This window comes from Pseudonaja textilis, chromosome 2 (assembly GCF_049901715.1).
Source record: "Pseudonaja textilis isolate UNSWEBS1 chromosome 2, rPseTex1.2, whole genome shotgun sequence".
Lineage (NCBI taxonomy): Eukaryota > Metazoa > Chordata > Lepidosauria > Squamata > Elapidae > Pseudonaja > Pseudonaja textilis.
The window spans coordinates 73692154-73711403 of NC_141991.1; the positions used below are offsets into that span (position 1 = coordinate 73692154).

Below are 19250 nucleotides of genomic sequence, written 5' to 3' on the forward strand. Positions count from 1 at the left end.
AAATCTTCTGCCCATTCATGTTTTTGGTTCTCAATTCATTGCAGTCCAGCCTTATGTGTTAAAGCCAGTTATTTTCTGTTTCTCCTTCACTGGGGAGGGGAGGAATTCTTAAGGCAATTTATTTAAGGAGTGAAAAGCACCGGCAACAGCTCTTCACTTCCTCCCGTCCGTTATTCTCCACTGTTCTGTATGTCACCCCTACACATAAGTTTAATGTACATCAGCCTTAAAACTGATTTTAATTAGTAAGCCTGCCATCATCCTATCCAGCATATATCTAAACAAATGGTTTTGTTGGTGAGGTAGTATTTTGGAATATGAGACATTCCAGTGGATCTCCAATGGATGTCATCCATAATTTATTTTAGGGAGGTTTTTTTAATATCTTGATCTATTACCCTCTTTAAAAAAAACAGCCAGCTTTTAAAATTGTTTCTTTCCACTATGGTGGTAAATATAATAAAGCGCCAAGATCATGCATGCCTTCCTGTGACTAGTTTCCTATTCGAAGTGACAGTGTCAGCTACCAAACTGTGCCCATCATAGTGATGCAGGCAAAAGAACAAACAAATGGCTTCCAGTTTCCTCAAGTCACTTCCTGTTTTCATATGTCCCTCCATGATTACTTCCTGTTCAAGTACTACAGTCAGGAATTCCTCACAAAAAGGTGAGAAATGATGATAGGAAGGAAAGAACCATGTTCTTGTTCTGCTTCGATTTGAATTACGCCAAGTAAAATTCAAATTGATTTATGCCAAGTTTTCCAAAGTTTATCTGAAGAATAAAAGAAGTGGATTTGGTAATACTGCTTTGATTAGTCATTTGCTACATTTCTCAGTTTTTTCTTTGTCCCAAGTGATTATCTGGCACATTGTGTAATCTACATTTCCATCCTGTACCAGGATGAAAAAAGCAGCAGATGCATAAAGATAGAAAGTGAAAAAAGCAGCAGATGCATAAAGATTTGAAAATACCTTGAAATTCCAATCCATGCATTTGCAATTTAGCAAGACATCAGGACTTTGGAGGCATAGCACTATCTAAAAAATATTATATGGCATGGAAAAGAGAAGTTTACACTTAACTTCTAGCAATAGCCTGATGATCTAAGTTATTTTCCAACATTCGTGTTAGGTTTTGTGGGGGAAGTTGTTTTGGGGTTCTTAATTTGTTAACACTTGTTTATTTGTGTTTTCTTTTTTCAAATTGAAAGAAAGAAACGTTTTTAACAAATTGGCCAAAATTAGTTTGCAGTTGTTTTTAAGTTATAACAAGATGACCCACAAACCCCAAAAACTTTAACCTTAGACTGTCTACTATTGACCTCATCCCTTTCCTAAGAGGTCTGTAGGGGGCATGAATAAGCGCACCAACGTGCCTACCATCCCTGTCTTATTGTTTCTTTTATATATTTTTATTTTTCTTATATGTATCAATGTATTCTTAACTATGTTTTTACTTATACCTATTATCTTGTAAGCAATTGACAAATAAAAATAAATAAGTAAATAAATAAATAATAAAATAAAACTTGTTAGGTCATTCTTTCATAGCTGTTTCCTTACCTAAACAGAATGACCACAGTTGGGGGGGAAACAGTAGGACCAGGATCAACTTTTGACTTCCTGCCAGTTTCCCCATTGACTTTACTTGTGGGAAAATGACAGGGTTAGAAATCACAATCACCTGACCACAGCTGACTATGGCAGCACACCAAATCTGCAACGGTTACAGGTTTGTGAATGCAATTGGTTTGAAGTTTCTTCAGATTTCAATTCCACAGGAGTAATGGGCCCTTTCTGGATTTTGGAAGCATTCTTTCAGTAAGTCCACTTACTTTAAAAATTGTTTCCCATATGATGCACTTTTTGGGATAATTGAAGGTTACAAACAGCCAAACAGGAGAATTTTATTAGTATGCAGATTTTTCAGTCTGATTGTTTTATTTTGACATTATATTATATTGCTAATACTGTGATATACAGGAAGATATGTTTATTAGTGTGATGTAATGAAAGGTACAGTATATTTCTTTAGAAGAATGGAAAGAAGGGGAGTAAATTTCTGGCATACAGGTTATCATTCAAATAATTTTATTATATTGCTTTTATTCTCTTTTCAAGTGATGTTAGCTGCCCAGAGTAATGTATTTTGTGATGGGCAACCATATAAATTTAACAAATTATTAATAATTAGTGGGCTGTAACAATAACAATATCAATGTTTCCCCACCCATTTCTTTAAAATGTGGCAAATTTGTGAGTTTCAAAGCTATTTTCTTTTCCTATTATTCAAAAGTAATTCATTTTAATATGTTTTATATACTGATAGACTTTGGTGATTCTTTGTATGAGAAGGCAGGGTAATTTTTAAAATTAAAAATATAAGAAGTACTAAAATAAAATAATGGACATCTGCCCCTCTAAGACATTACTACTGTTGAATTAGACAACGTAATTAAAATAATAAAACACTTTCTCCATTACAGAATTAGTTAGATTTATTGAGAAATTTAAATATTAAGTATTATCTTATGTGGAAGGATCAAAATATATTTAAATGTTGGACTATATGATTATATGAATTTTGCTTTTTAGGTTGTTTATGAAAGCGTGTATTTATTTATATTTTGTTGTTGAATGGCTCATAGGAGGCTAAAACAAGAGAGCAAGTATTATACATTAAATAAAGTTTAATTTCAATAAAAAAATTTCAATAAAACTATTTTCCTTCTGAAAACAATATTTCCCCTCCACAGTTTTTCCAAGCAATATGTTCCCCAATGCTTTTGGGAACAAAACTTCATTAGGTTTAATAATTTTATGAATTTCCTGACTATTCTCTGAACTTTTTTCATATCTGCATGATGGTAGGACATCAAGTATGATGTTTCTCACTAGAGCTACCCTTCTGTTGTTTCTGGAAATGCTGAACAGGAATTCTGATTCACTAATCACTATATTCCAGTTCTTGGCAGACATAATGAAAAATAAAGCAAAGCTGTACTTAAAACTTCACATTTCTTTAAAAATTTCTTTAAAAATGAAGAAGTTAACAATATATTGCCTTATTTGTGAAACACAGTTTTATCACAGAAGTCCAGAATAATGTACAGCTATCCAGGTTATGCATCCATTGTGAGCTTCCATTGTCTTATAAACTAATTACAATTGTTTTGTTATTTAAACTCTGGCACTTACCTGCACTAGTGTATTCATACAACTTCTGTATCTGAAAGACATTGTCCAATGTGCCTATCTACCTGAATCTCCAATGGAGATTTATCCTATTTAATATTAATGTAGTTGGATATGTCAGAACCTACCGTTTGTTGATATATACTGGACCATTACATTTATAATTTAAATTAGCATTCTGCCTATTGTATATTACACTCTATATATTCTGCAGAAGTCATGAGCAGACATCAGGTGTTTTTCATCTGTTCTTTGTCCCGCAGTGATGAAGGTGTTTGATCTGTAAGCTGTGGTTTTCTGATGTCTCTCCCTATTAAATCTTCTTCCATGCTAGTCCCCCTAAATAAGAAAAGGACCATGAATGGATTTTGCTGTTTCACTGAGGAGGATATCTCAGTGCAACAGCAGCATTTCAACAGCAGCAGATTGTTGGAGAATATTCATACTGAGCACATGTCCAGTGAAACCAAATGCAGAGATAAAAGAAACAGCACATTGTGTGGACAACTGGCATGAACCTTAAATGATTTTATTGCACAATTTTCCACAGGAAAGAAGTGCTATGAGGATAGTAATCTTTAAAAATGTGTAGGGACAGGTGAAAGTCCTATATCTTTCCAAGTTAAAAACTTGGAGTTACAATACAAGTTTGATCTAATGGTTAAGGCATCAGCTAAAAGATGAGAGATATTGAATCCTATCCCCACCTTAAGTCATGATAGCCAGATGGGTGACTTTGGGCCAGTCACTCTCTTTCTGCCCAATTCACTTCCCAGAGTTGTTGTTGTGAAGAAAATCGGAGAAGGAAGGAGTATTGGGTATGAATGTCCCTTTGAGTTCTTTATAAACTCCTGGCCTTCAGGACGAGTCTTTAGATTTGGTTCTGCTAGTTAACCTGTGGCTCCAATAGGAGTGTACTAGGTTGACGTTGGCTGATGAGACAGAGAGATCCCTACCCCATGTTGCCCATCCTCTTGGTTTTTTTTAGCCTTTATTAAGCTTTATATCTTTTTATTATGCTGTAAGCCGCCAGAGTCACTACAACAGTGAGATGGGTGACATAAATGTAAGAAAAACAATAATAAAAGAAAAACAATAATAAAGCCAGGATAAAAAAAATCTTTGAAAAAAACCTATATTTGTTCATATTTTTTTTCCTCAGACCATCAGCAACTTAATTGTCCAAGAAGCCAATGTTTCTGTTATGTATAAGTGTGTAGCCTCCAACAAAGTAGGTCGTGATGAACGATTGATCTACTTTTATGTAACAAGTGAGTATCTTCAAAACAGAATTCACTTAAACAACCTGTTATATAACATTTGAAGAATTTAAAGAATTTTAGAGACTCCTTAATCTTTTTGAAATCACTGAATGGAAATTGTTTATCAAAGTATGTTTGGTGTTGTGTCTTCATAATTAAGCAATATAGAGCGTTAAAGCATACCTTTATTGTTTGCTAGTCCAAATCATTATCAGAACCATTATTAACAAATTATTGTTATAATTTTCATTTGAAAATTTAGACTTTTGAAAAATTCACTTTATAAAAATCTATATAATTGAGTTTGCACAGCTTGAGTTTGTATTTTAAAGTGCTTTATCTGAACAAAAACATCTATGACAAAATATTTAAGACATTATACATTCAAAGTCATGTGAGGTAGAGAAGCAAATTGAGAGATGTTTTAGAGCAAAGAAAGATTTGCCTTTCTGTTAACACACTTACACATTCAGGGTTTTTTTAAAAGGTGGCATTGCCCATTTCCAAGTGTTTCTGGTACAGTAGCACCACCTAGTGCCTTGCCTATTGAATAGAATCTGCATACTTCCAGATTTTAGAAGCGGAGGTTTTGAATTTTACTCACTGAATCCCCAGGACTTCTAGAAAACATCTTTGTTTACTAATGGAACAAATATGAGACAGACAGCAGTTTGCACAACCATTAAACTAAGCTAAAATGTGATTTAATGATTTCTGTTTCAGAGTGCAGTTTAGCCATTGTGTTAACAGAGCAGGCAATCATGTTAATCCATAACTGAAATTCGGGCATGGAATATTACATGAATATAATCACTGTGTTTTGATAATTAGGATTTGAGATAAGCATGTTATATGAATTTAGCCAATGAGATAATAGGGCTTGATTTTAATCTGAACTATTTATCAGTACTATAGTGCCTGTAAATAGATTTCCTTTTTGGTAACACAGAACTTGACATTGTTTCAATGTGAAACTGTAACTATACAATCATAGTAATTCTTTTATCATTGCCTGGATTAGAGTTGTTAATGGATCATTTATTTCAATTCTATTTGTTCAACAGATGAGAATATATATAGCTCAGGGTTGAACTGCAGAGTCCTTGATGTTTTGTGAGTTTGGCTGTTTGCTTGTAAACATCTAATTACATCTAACATCTAATTACTTGACAAAAATCATCAGTGCTAATGAGTGTAGGGTTTCTTCCCTAATACCCAGATAAATTGGGATTAACACCATACAAACAATTAAATAGAAAACAATACCCTAATAATCAAGGAGAAAACCACACCACCATCAGAGGCAGAGCAAGCTACTGTATATAAAGAAAAAGCAAACTCTACACTTACCAGTATTAAATGATGTTACCTGCTTGAGTAATGAAATGTCTCCAAGCAAACAACTAAGTTCACAGAGTACTAAGCACTTCACAATTTTGTGTGTGTGTGTGTGTGTGTGTGTGTGTGTACAACGCAAAGCCGCAGTACAACCAGAATATTTGACGCCCAAATTTCAGAGATCTTTGATTGGTCATGCATTAAAACAAACTTATAAAATGCTAAACGATTTGCTACAATTGTAAAACACGTAGCCCAAAGTAAATAAGGGCAGCAGTGTTGTATAAGCAGAATTGGGCACAGGCATTTTAGCATTCGTAAAACCACATCTGTTTTAGTGATTGAATATTTGTTTTCTTTTCTTGCTGTCTTGGCAGCCATACCAAATGGATTTGAAATTGAGTCTGAGCCTTCCGAGGAGCCCATTGAGGGACAAGACCTGAGACTAAGTTGCAATGCCGATAACTATACCTACGAAAACCTTCAGTGGTACCGGCTCAATCTTTCAAGATTAAATTATGAAGAAGGCAACCCTCTAGTCCTGGATTGCAAGAATGTCCACCATTATGCAATGAAGCTGCAGGGTGAATTGAATTTCAAACCTAACTCCAATTATGCTGCTTTGACACTCAACATCCCAAGTATCTCTCTAGAAGATGAAGGAGACTATGTATGTGAAGTGCAAAACAGAGAAAACAATGAAAAACACTGCCACAAAAGATATATCTCTGTACATGGTAAGGACCACTGAGAAAGTCAAATTAATAGGGAAAACCTTGTTGGGCTGAAAGATGCACTGAAACATGCAGATTTGGCTAATGCAAAACAAGGGCAACACTGTGAAGAATTCTAACCAATCAGATTTATTCTGGATTGAAATGACCTGAAATTAATCTCTGGGTTATAGATCTCTCTCTCTCTCCAGGTACTTTATGGAACAGAGATAATTCTTGGAGACTTGAGGCAGATGGAATTAGATTTCTTTGATGAAAATAACCTGAGTCCTCATAGCAGTAGATATGCTGAGGAAAAAAGTAATGGCTGAAATGACAAATAAAATGTTGTCCAAGTACAGAATATGTCTCCCTCATTATTTAAAAGTAGGTCTGGTGATTTGTGAATTGTTGTGATCTTAAATGTCCAGTGTTACACCATTTCCCAAAATGCACTGGCTATCATTTGGATTCAGATTATTCTGAGGAGACTTGCTTGGAAATAGAGTTATTAAATTTCTTATTCAAGTGTTATTTCATAAGAAGAAATGCTCCCATATTTTTATGCAGAATTGTGAATAGATATTTGTTTTCCTTTAACACTGGCACAATGCTAACACATTTACCTGCTTTGTTAAAGCATGATAACTTCATTGATAATGTTAGTGACAAGCTAGAATGTTTGCTTCATAAAATCATAGTTCAAAGTTGGCTATCAATCCTAACTGAAGGAGAAAAACATAGTGAAAATATACATTTAGAAAATATACATTTAGAAGATGTGAGTCAACAGATATATTTTAAAAAATCACTAACAGTGAAAGTGGTACAATATTTCCCATGTTTATAAAGGAAACTAATGTTGTGTTATAATTAATGAATGCTATCCATGTGTGAAAGAGAAATATGTAGCATGTATTTCCACATTTGTATGTATAGTATGTGCACATGCCACAGGTTGTCTATAAGGCAGTAATTGCAGGGGGAAAAGAAGAAATTGCTATTTTATTTTGCTTTTTTTTAAAAAAAAAAAGTTGGGTAATAGACACTTAGGCATGCAGTAGAATCCATTGACTTTTCAATTTTCCTGAACCCATTGATGTTGCTGTTTTAGCTTACTTCAGCTGAGCCAGAATGCAGTTTTAGAAACAATATTGTGTCATGTTTAATATTTATGCAGTTGGGTAGAGCAACCATGGATTTCCTGCCTGCAAATTTGAAAAGAGAACATAAGGGAAAATATTGTAAAACAAGTTCTGTTTTCCTGCCACTTACATTGGTAACAATTATAATGTTGCTACTAGATTGAAACAACATAAGCCAGTCAAAAAAAATCAATCAGAGAAGTATTTGGAGAGGAAAAATTGCATATTGAGATTGAAACAGTGCCAGGGATAACTGGAATAAGCCAGATATTCCAGTTTTTAGGAAAAAATGCTATACAAATTATTAGAAGAACCCAGCCTGTTATGGTGTTCAGGAAGGTTGTATTTATGTTGGCTTTCAAAGTGAATTAATATCTCAATCACCTGAAGATTTTAATTGGCCTCTTTTTATCACATAGTAGAAATGGCAAAAATGCTTTATGGATTAAGAGCAATCTTTGCTTTGATTTGCCATGGCCAGGGTTCTTTTTTATTTTCTATTTTTATGCTATTTGTAACATGCTCTCTTCAAGAAAGTGTTCAGCTCTCCCTGTACAGAGCACCTGTGCTTTATTCTCACATTTCTTGTATCTCATCGTTGTTCCCTTAATATCATTGCTTCAGCTTTAGAGATGCCCAAGTTGAAACAGAACCTGTCAAACATCCTGGTGAATGTGAGTGATTCTATAGAGATGCGCTGCAAGGTGGATGGTGTGCACATTCCAAACATCAACTGGTATAAAGATGAAAAGCTGGTTGAAAAAGTCTCAGGTACGGCTGGTTAGTTTCATGGGTTTAAGGAATGGAGTATTCATGGACAGAATACTTGCACACCTATGACTGGAAATGCAGAAGCTTGAAAGTTTCAAACCATTCAAGATGGATGGAAGGAAGGAAGGAAGGAAGGAAGGAAGGAAGGAAGGAAGGAAGGAAGGAAGGAAGGAAGGAAGGAAGGACAAACACCTGGTGCTACAGTGTATCCTCAAAATCATTCACATATACCTGTTGGTTTATACAACAATGTATAAGGAAAAAAATATCTATAATTAGTACATAGAACCTGAAAAATGTAGAAAAAAATATAAATTATTGTGAAGAGTGTGTGTAAAGCTCCAAGCAACAAACAGGCAACGCAGAATTTATTCCTTTGGTTTCTTTGAACCTTCCCTTTCCTACAAATACATTAATGTCCATGCTTGAAATATGGGCAGCAATCCAAATAAACTATTTGCATACATAAAAGCAGCATTTACCAACCTGGTGCTTTCAAGGTACATCATCTAAATTAAATTCTAGACAAAAGAGAAAATAAATTTGCACCATGTTTGAAAAAGACCTCTTTTGGACACAAGATCTAGTTTCTGTTTATTCTTTCTTGCTTTGGCAATTTTTCAGGTTGTTTTCTTTGGATCATGAGAATAGACTCTCACATTAGCAAATGTAATTTATTATATACATATTGCTATTACTTTGAAAAAAGCATGATATCTTCTATGTGAATTGTTTCCTAAGTACATCCAAATGGATGGATGCTAGTGTTTTATAGATATTACTTTAGTATGGGAGCATATGGTTTTAAAACTGCCAAGTGCCAATAGTAAGGTTAATACTATTAGTACTATTACTACTACTAATAGTAATGTTTTGTCTCAGTTGCTCATGCTGTGGTCACATCCCAAACAGATAGTGTTTCTCAAACCCGGGTAAAAGTGGCTTTTCTTTAGGTAATGACACACAAACCTATTATCCAATCACAGAAGACTGGATATTTAAATTGACTCAAAAGATTTTACTTACATTAAGTAAAAGAAGGGTTTTGTTTAGCAGTTTTGGATAATGAAGGAAAAGGTTTGGAAGCACTGGACTATTTTAATGCGCTCTCCATGGGGTAGCCTTTGATGAATATCTAGAACCTTAAAAGTTCAACTGATGCAAAATGTGGCGTTGCAGGCAGTTATGTGTACTTCCAGCACTGCATACGTTACATCAAGGACTTCAAACTTGGCAAGTTTAAGACTTGTGGACTTCAACTCCCAGGATTTCTGAGCTAACATGACTGGAGGAAGAAGTGAAGACCACAAGTCTTAAAGCTGTCACGCTTGAAGACCCCTGCGTTACATCAACCAATGCATCTGTTCCAGAGGAGCATTGGTTGCCAATCTCCTTAAAGTTCAGTTGAAGGTGCTGGTTTTGACCTTTAAAGACCTTTATGGCATGGGACTAAGTCATGTCAAGGACTCCCTCTCCTAGATACATTTTTCCCATTCCCATCAGATTAAGCTGGAGGGGCATTTGACGAGATACAGAAGGCAAGCAGCTGCTCTGTGGAACATTATCCCCACCCCCCAGAGAGAGATTGGCCTCAACTCTACTGATTTTTCAGAAATTAACTTTAATTTGGTATTAGGGAGTCCATGAAATGACTATGTTGCATATAGGACCTTGAGGATACCCTCCTGGGGTTTTACTTATAGTTATGTTTTAATTGTTCAGTTTTTATTGTATGCAGAACCCAAAGTAACCTTAATGAGATTGGCAGTGATATAAACTTGAGGAAGGAAGGAAGGAAGGAAGGAAGGAAGGAAGGAAGGAAGGAAGGAAGGAAGGAAGGTCCAACAATGAGCACTACTGGTACTTAGAATCAGCTACCTGAAATAGTATATAAATTCAGGAATGAAGGTACAAAGGATTGGTGTTGGTTTACATGCTATTATTCATAACCGAATACCTGTCTTTTCCTCCATGTTTCAGGGATTGACTTGGCAGATTCCAATCAGAGGCTCAGTATCCAAAGGGTGAGAGAAGAAGATGCTGGTCTTTACCTTTGCAGTGTCTGCAATGCCAAAGGTTGTGTGAATTCCTCTGCCAGTGTTTCTGTAGAAGGTACTATTACTAATTTCAGTCCTCTGATTTTATAGAGAGATTGGTGTATATGGAAATAAAGCAGCAGCAGAAGCAAGGTAAACCATTTGGAAGGAAGAAAGGCCTTTTGCCATACTGGGGCAATAAAACAAATTTCATTCTCCACCATTTATATCCCCAAAGGTTATGCCTAATTAGCCCAATCAAAAGAAAACATGGAAAATATCCAACAGTTCCTCCTTGGCTCTTTCTGTGTGTTGGCTTTCTCTCTGTGTGAATCCTTGTTTTGTTATATGCCTGCTCTAATCATTCATCTATTTCTTTTGTTCATGTTTCTCCTCACCTATAGGCTCAGATGACAGGACCAATGTCGAAATCGTAATCTTAATCGGAACAGGGGTTATTGCCATCTTCTTCTGGATTCTCTTGATCCTCATCTTCTGTAATATCAAGAGAGTAAGGCTTCTTTTCTAGCATGTTTGATTTGGTGTAGTAGCAAGCAGAATCATAAAAAGCTCCAACTTTCAAATCAGAAGAATATTTTATTATTATTAAATATAAGCAAATACATCCGAAAGGCATCTTGTTGGGGAAGATAACATAGGATAGCCATTTCTGTAGTCCCATTCCAACACTGTCATGCTTTTATTCTCCTTCAGGCAAAAATTATCAGCTTTTTATCAGGGAAAAAAATGGCTGGCAGCCTTGAATAAGGTTAGCCTTGCTGTGGAAAAGAACCAAATAGAGCCCCCTACTCTGTCATTTGCTCATGCTGTTTGTTTGTTTGTTTGTAAATAAAGTATAGCAAACTTAATAGGACAAAAATTCTCACAATGAATCAGTTTTTAGTAGATGTTATATAGAGTGACTGGATGTCAGAACCATTTTTTCTTTTTGCTAAGACAAGCAGAGCCAGTGTCAAGGATCAGGATTCAAAGAACTAAGCAAAATGACCACAATCTAGTCTTTCACAATCTTTCTCTTGTGTTGCAGCCTGCTCATGCTGATATCAAGACAGGCTACCTTTCCATTATCATGAATCCAAATGAAGTCCCTTTGGAAGAACAGTGTGAATACCTGACCTATGATTCCAGCAAATGGGAATTTCCTCGGGAGAGGCTTCGATTAGGTACACAAAAATATTGTGTTTGCTGGTGAGAGAGGAATAGCAATCATGGGGACTCTGATTGTGGATAAGGGCATGTACCGCAGGTAGAGCTGTACTGTAACAACAGTAAGATTTACCGTTTTTGTTGCCCCAACCAGGGGTGGGATCCAATCGGTGTAACGACTGGTTCGATGATTTTACATTTTGCACGCATGTATATTGTCATCGTCTAGCTGCCTGGACAGCTGAGCAGTGCTGCATGCGGGCGCGCAGCGATTGAAAAAGCACTTTTTTCCTGCTTTTGCAACTGCAGCTGTGTCGCGCAAAGCAGCTGCGGTTGAAAACGCAGGAAAGAAAGATCAGGTCAGAGCCCAGGCGGGCGGGTGGACCAAAACATCAGCAGACATAGAACCGGTTCTATGTATGCTCTCTGTTTGCTGCTTTTCATAGCAACCGGTTCTACAGAAGTGGACAGAACCGGTAGAATCCCACCCCTGGCCCCAACCCAACATCCACTGTGTTCTGGATTGCAGTATGCGTACAGCCAGGGTGGGTCTATCTAAAGGCACATGGACAGTGGATACAGCAGTTACTGAAGTGCCATCTTTGCCAGTCTAATGCCCTCACTTCTCTGGTATTTTCTTTTCAAAAGCAAGACATGACATCCTGCTTCAGCTAGTGATTTCCTTCCTTTGCTTTGTTGTCACTGCCTCTTTCTCACTTCCACTCTGTACCCTTACTGTGAAAAGGCAGCACCACCTGTTTTCATGGTGAAAATGCCATTATTTCCTCTTCCTTTTCATACCTTTATTTCTTTGTTGTCTCGATTTCCTGTTTTGTTTGAGTCTCATTCAAGTCATTGTGAATAGTTATATCAATTCCTCCAATTGCACTCTGGGTTTTTTAAAACCTGCTTTGCACCCTCTTACTTTTTTTCAGGTAAAGTCCTGGGCCATGGAGCTTTTGGGAAAGTAATGGAAGCCTCTGCGTTTGGAATTAACAAAAGCAACAGCTGTGAAACTGTGGCAGTTAAAATGCTGAAAGGTAGACAAAATAAATGGATAAATATGAGAATACTGGTGCTCTGTCTGGAAATATCCATCGAGATACTAATTGTTTCTGGAAGACAATTTCCCCATGATTTTAACAATCGTTCTTGAATGTTCAACTGTGGTTTGATTAAGAGAAGTCACAAATCTGATCTTACTGAACTAAAATAATATTTCACTGTCTCCATGAGATAGGATAGAAATCTAGCAAACAAATGAGAATTTTTGTGAACACTGAATTTCAAATAACTAAAATCATCTTTTCAAATCTGTTAAATTTTCTCCCCAACAGAGCTTTCAATTATTGGACAGGAAGCAGTCACTTGTAGCCAACGATTCAACTTATAAATACCTAATAAAATGAATTAATTGAAATAAGTTGTCCTGTAAATGATGTTTCGATAATGATTCCTGGATGTTTCATTAAAGAACATCACAATAGTTCATCATTTCTACAAAGCAAAATAGTGTTAATGTCCCAGAACACTGAAGAAAGCCTACTATATACTAGACTTCAGAGAGCAGAACACTCAAATTGAGAGTAATCCCTTAAATGCATAGCCTGATTCTGAACAAGAAATGTGAAGATTACCATCCAGCAAGCACTAAATTATTAGCTAACTTGAGTGTCATAATTTTAAACTTATATGCCTGTCTTAGGAATTCTGGTATTTCCTATCTCAGAATGGATAGAAATTGTCGTTCAATTACGCCAACAGGGAGACATGACTTCTGAGGCATGTCTAACAGTTCTGGGGCTACAGACCAAACATTCTGCTCTGTTTGGATGTGCTTGCTCAGGAACAAGAGAACTACATAAATCCTTTCCCGTTTTTCAAAATCCTAAATGCGGCATAGTGTACATTGAGGGTTTGTGTGCCGTAAAACTACCAGAAATAATTGTTGTCAAGTTAAAAGTAAAAAGAAGAAACATGAAGGAAAGATGGTTGGAGACAAGATATTTTAATATTTTAATTAACAGAACAGAATATCTTATTTGTAGCTTAACTGTTAATATAACTGATTAATGTCTTCAGCCCTAAGTACTATAATGGAATATTGATAGAATCTTATTTTATAAAAAGGCTTAAAGCACTTGAAAGTGCTAACAGATTTTTCTAATCAACTTAACATTTTAAATTGCAGCTTTTACATCTCTATTTATTTTAATTCTCTGTGGGGATTCTAAAAACTAACCTCAATGTGAATTAGGGTAGGGAAAACCAAGGAAACTATTTCAAAGGGCTAGGCATTGAGTAATACTATTACAACAGAATCAGGGTCTTTTAATAATTGGAGTTTGGTCTTAAAGCTATGCTCCATCCACTGTACAGAAATTGTCACTGTTCCACTGAAATTAGAAAAGTGTTATTGCTACTGTAGAGGGTTATTTTTCTCCTTGTTGTGGTATTTCTAATTTTTCTGGGAGTTTTGAGCTTTTCTTTGTGAAAAAAATCATCATGTCTGCCTGTATTGCTTCAGCTATTATTACAAAATTTACTAATACAAATTAGTAATACTAATTACTAACCATCAGACTTGAAGGAGATCATGCAGAGAATCAAGTCCAAAATCTGCACTAAAATAACACTGCTGAGTCCCTGAGTAAAAGAGCTGGGAGCTGAATATTATATATTATATTAGAGATGATCATAAAATGCTGATGCATCTTCACTGATCGAAGATTATATCTTTCAATCATTGAAAATAAAAAAGACTTATTGCAATTCAGTATTTGTAGTATCAGTATCTGCTTCAGTAGGACACTGTGGTTTTGCTCTGGTTCAAGTGCCATCTTTTGTACAGTGGCTGTTGAGGAAAAAAACAGAGTATTGTTTACCAGCATTGCTAGTTTTTGATCCAGGAAGTTTTTATTCCATCTGCTTCAGTGTGTATCAAAAAAATTTAATTTTTTTTTTTATGTCCTAGGGTTTATAGTTAGAATTCCAAGCTGGGGGGCAATTAAGGCACTACTTTGAGCTTCTGTTCGGTTAATGTACCACGTATATATAATTTTTTTTTTAAATCAGAAATTAAATCAAACATTTACAGGTGTTTATGTGTTAGCTTATATAATTTTTATTTATAATAGATGACTGATATTACAGACATAATAAATGATTGTTTTTATTAGTTTTGTTTTGATTTGATTTGAAAATAGAACTAAAATGATGGCAAATTGCTACTGAGTCACAGAGAGCTGAGGTGAAATTTGATGTCTTTATAAATAGCATTGATATGGAACTAGATTTTTCAGTAATCATTTCAATTTATTTATACATCCATCCATTTGTAGCTATCCCTGTATTGAGCTGTCATAATATATTTATCATGGCCTTAAGCTGAAGCAATATGCTTCAGAATTTTATTATTATTTTATATGTGTGTGAGTGTGTGTAACAACTCAGTTTTAAAACACAGCATTAAACTTCAATCACATAGAATAATAGTGATTAATCTTTCCCTTACATTAATATACATTCATAAGCAGCAAGTGACTGTATATCATCAATCTAAGATTGTAAATCCAGGATGACACATTCCTTCCCTTATAAAAGAGAAAAATTATATACTGCTTCATATAATAATAGATTCTAAAGTATTGGCTTATAATTCAGAATCATATTTGCAACCTTAAACTGTACTGGTCCTACCCAAACCACAATTAACAAACTTAAAAGCAAAAAATCAAAATGGGACAAGAGTTTCAAGTCCATATTGTATGAATTGATTTAAAAGTAAATAAATTTACAGTAAATCTTTTCTTTAAAAATATTTTATAGCCCAGGGACAAACATGTTTTTTTTTACTAAGAATATCATGAATTTGTATCTTAATTAATTTTTATGGAAGTTTGTAAATGTACCTGTTTTTTCCTATAAATTTGAAACATAGATACGCACAACAATCTCACTGTAGTAATGCTTTCATTACTACTAAGGAACTGATCATTAGAGTAGTATTATGTAATTGGAGCATAAATACTTTTTTCCTGTGAAGAGTCATTGATGCATGAGAAAAATCAATTTAGGAGGATTAGCAAAAATGGTGGCTAGATTCAGAATCAGAACCAGAAGTGGGTGAAGCTATCTCTGTAACTTTCTACCAATCAAATTAATTGGGCCAAAAAGCTGCACTGTATGAGCACTTTGGCTCTGAGATGTTGGGTGGGGGGGAGTTACTTGATGGTAGTCACTATAGGTTGCCCATCTGTATTTATGAAAAGCAATCAAAATAGATTTTAGGTCAATAATTTTGTTAGTTGGGTTAAAGATCTTGTCCCCTCTGTATGCTACTTATTTTTTTTCCCCACACATTTCTATTGACTTGTGCTCCAGTAAATAACTACCAGATCTCAGCGCTATGGTGGTTTTCCAGTACAATCCTCTATTTTCAGAAGCAAATCCCAACTCATAGTGAGGCTTAGCCCCAAGTACGTGCATTTACGGTTCTGATGTAAAAATAAAATATCCGTAAGAAAAAAAGCTTTGTTGTGCTGGCGCAATATCCATATAAATAAAGGGCCTTATTCAACAGGTTGCATATCGTTGCAAAGACGTAATTTAAAAACAGGATGCATGAAGAGAGGGTTCTTTTGTTTACAATGAATTGTTCTCCCTATGTAATGTAGAAGTTTTTTTATCCTTTCATCTGAAAATTAAATATAAATAGCTTTGAATGATTGAAAGACTAATACTGATACGTATAACTGAAGCTAGACTTGTTTCAGAGGGAGCTACTGCAAGTGAGCATAAGGCTCTCATGTCAGAACTGAAGATCCTCATTCACATAGGAAACCATCTGAACGTGGTAAATCTCCTGGGAGCTTGCACCAAACCTAATGGTAAATATGCTTCGTCAGTATTGAGTGGCAAATGGGAAAAATAAAAGCAATGCTACAAAATCTTTTTGTTTGAATAAGCACAAGTTCTGGTGTCAAAAAATTGCACTCATGCAGATTTGCAGGGGAGTGTGCTCTATTCCAGAGGTCCCCAACTCCCAGGCTGTGGCCTATTCAAAATTGAGCTGGAAGAAATGGGCAAGCGTGGACAAGTGAAGCTCCATTCACGTGAGCAGTGGGCGCTTGTGTCATGCAAGTGGAACTTTGTGGGCAAGCACAAGCACTTTCCGCTCAAGCGTCCTCTGCTCGCACAAGCAGAGCTTGTTCACACATGAGCACAAGAGCCTGCTGCTTAGGCAAGTGGATCTTTGGGTGCGAGGGCAAACATCCTCGCTTACACACATAGCTCCATTCCCATGGGCAGAGAATGAGCATGCGCCACTCACACAAATGGAGCTGTGCATGCGCATGTGCGTCTGCCACTCACACAGGCACCAGGCTGAGCCACGATTGGGGACCACTGCTCTATTCAACAATAAAACAATCCCTTTAGATATAAAGTTCTACCAGGAGTTGCCATAAGATGGGTGGCTATATAAACATTTTAAATAAACTATTGAAACTGAAACTCTGCAAAGTTGCTGCTAATTATTATTGGTAATATTTCACTCAACCAACTGACCACCCCTCAAAAGACAGTTACAGTTCATTACTTTTTCTGTGTTCCAAAGATGCTTTTTCAGAAAAGCAACTGCACCTTCTTGGTTTTTTTCCTTTGAAAACATCATGCTTCTCTCATCCAAAGTTGAACTGAAGAAATGTCTTGGGTGAAAAGTGAAAGTCCAACAATATGAAATGGATGATTAACATTTTCTGTGCAATTCCCTTCCTTCCTTTCTCCATTGGCTTTTCTTTTGCAGGTCCCCTCATGGTAATTGTTGAATTCTGCAAATATGGAAACCTCTCCAATTATTTGCGAACCAAACGGGAAGGATTCAGCCCTTACAGGGTATGTAACTGATGTTTTCCTAGCACTGTTTCTAATCCCTATCTTTGGAGAAGGTGATGATCTTCTGAAGAATATTGAGCAATGAAATTGGAAGCATGTTGCATGTATAAACTTTTATGTAAAGTCTCCTGTCACTGTTGCGTTATATTTGAATGGAAAACTAACTACATGAAATGGTAGGACATATTTTGTCACTGAAGACAATGTCCTGTTGGAAGAATAATGATTATGATAATGAGAAACCATAACTTTTGCTTTCAAATTGCCTTCCCTACTTGTGATTTTCATAATCTGGAAATCTTGCCAAAAGAAAATCAGCTGACAGGGCAAAGTAGGAAGGCTTGTGGAAGCAAGAAGAATACACAAAAAATTTTTTTCATTTATTGCTCCACTGTTTTAAATTGTCCCCTTCCTCAATCAGGTTCCGAAGCAGTATGTCTTTAAATGTCTGTTGCATGGGAACAACAGTGGAAAGGGACTCTTGTCCTCTTATTCAGTTTTCTGGGCTGCCAAAGGCATGTAGAAGTCAGCATTGCAAAAAAGGGAGACTGGAATAGATAGACCTCTATATTTGTCTTTATTTGTTTAGTCTCGTCCAATTTCAGATTTATAGATTAGCTCTCTCCATTCTTCCTGATGTTATACAAATTAGTTTAATGTTTCTTCTGTTATATCAATCCTTTACCACCTCATTTTTTTTTAACCATAGCTGATTTAGCTAAGCAATTTGATTGCAGGACTTGACTAAAATCAGGTACTCTTAGCTTGGAAAACTTCCAGTGACATCACTGGTTTGGTGAAGCCTAGTATCTCTTTGTTCGATACTATTTGCTATGCAAGATGTGCACAGTACAGATAGTCCTCAATTTATGATCACAATTGGGTCATAATAAGTCAAGGTGGTCACATGATGGGATTCAATTTTACAACCATTTTACGATGGCCATAAAGGGAGTCACTGCAGTGGTTAAACAATTCATGTGAACATTAAGAAAATCCAGGTTATCCAATATCCTTTTCCATTACTGGCTGCATAAGGTGTAATTGATTTGGCTGTGGTACAATCCATTTGGTGAAATCCATGTGTATAAATAGTGTAATGGTCAAATAAACATTTATTCAATGTAAACAATGTACAAGAGCTGTGGTGGCACAGTGGTTAGAATGTAGTATCTTAGGCTATACTTCTGCTGTCTGCCGGCTGCCTGCAGTTAACAGTTCAATTCTCACTGGCTCAAGGTTGGCTCAGCCTTCCATCCTTCTGAGGTCAGTAAAATGAGGATCCAGATTATTGGAGGCAATATGCTGACTCTGTAAACTGCTTAGAAAGGGCTGTAAATGCTATTGCTACTGGTGATCCTCAGCTGATTTTCTTGGTAGAACTTCACCAAGTGATCGCCTACTGCATTCCTTTCTCCTAAACGAAATCTGTCAACGATTTCTCCATTTTCTCAGATTTGTAGGTTGAAATTTCCATAATTTTATACTACATAAAATGTACCTTTTTAAGAATTTCTCTACTCTTTTCAGATGTTAGCATATAATTGCTCTACTTCTTCTTTGGATGCATCTGTAGGTGCATTTATTTGGAAAATGATGACATTCAGACGTTTTGCTCTGATTCAAATCTCTATTATACTCTAATTTACTATTTGGAAGCTTTCGACTTATTTGATGATTTTCTTGCTTGTTATCAGTACTCCTCCATTCCTTCTGATGCTGTCAT

The 19250-nt window shown here is 35.8% G+C and overlaps 1 protein-coding gene across 2 annotated transcripts in view; it reads left to right on the forward strand.

Annotated features, from left to right (window-relative positions):
- The window catches only part of FLT4 (fms related receptor tyrosine kinase 4), a 105077-nt gene that overhangs the window by 61954 nt on the left and 23873 nt on the right, over positions 1 to 19250 (forward strand). For both annotated transcript variants that reach the window (XM_026696589.2, XM_087924299.1), the window contains exons 12-20: positions 4360 to 4468; positions 6175 to 6534; positions 8280 to 8426; positions 10407 to 10538; positions 10867 to 10973; positions 11511 to 11646; positions 12565 to 12669; positions 16405 to 16518; positions 17436 to 17524. In XM_026696589.2, the coding sequence (XP_026552374.2) occupies positions 4360 to 4468; positions 6175 to 6534; positions 8280 to 8426; positions 10407 to 10538; positions 10867 to 10973; positions 11511 to 11646; positions 12565 to 12669; positions 16405 to 16518; positions 17436 to 17524 (1299 nt within the window). The remainder of the gene's footprint in view (positions 1 to 4359; positions 4469 to 6174; positions 6535 to 8279; positions 8427 to 10406; positions 10539 to 10866; positions 10974 to 11510; positions 11647 to 12564; positions 12670 to 16404; positions 16519 to 17435; positions 17525 to 19250) is intronic.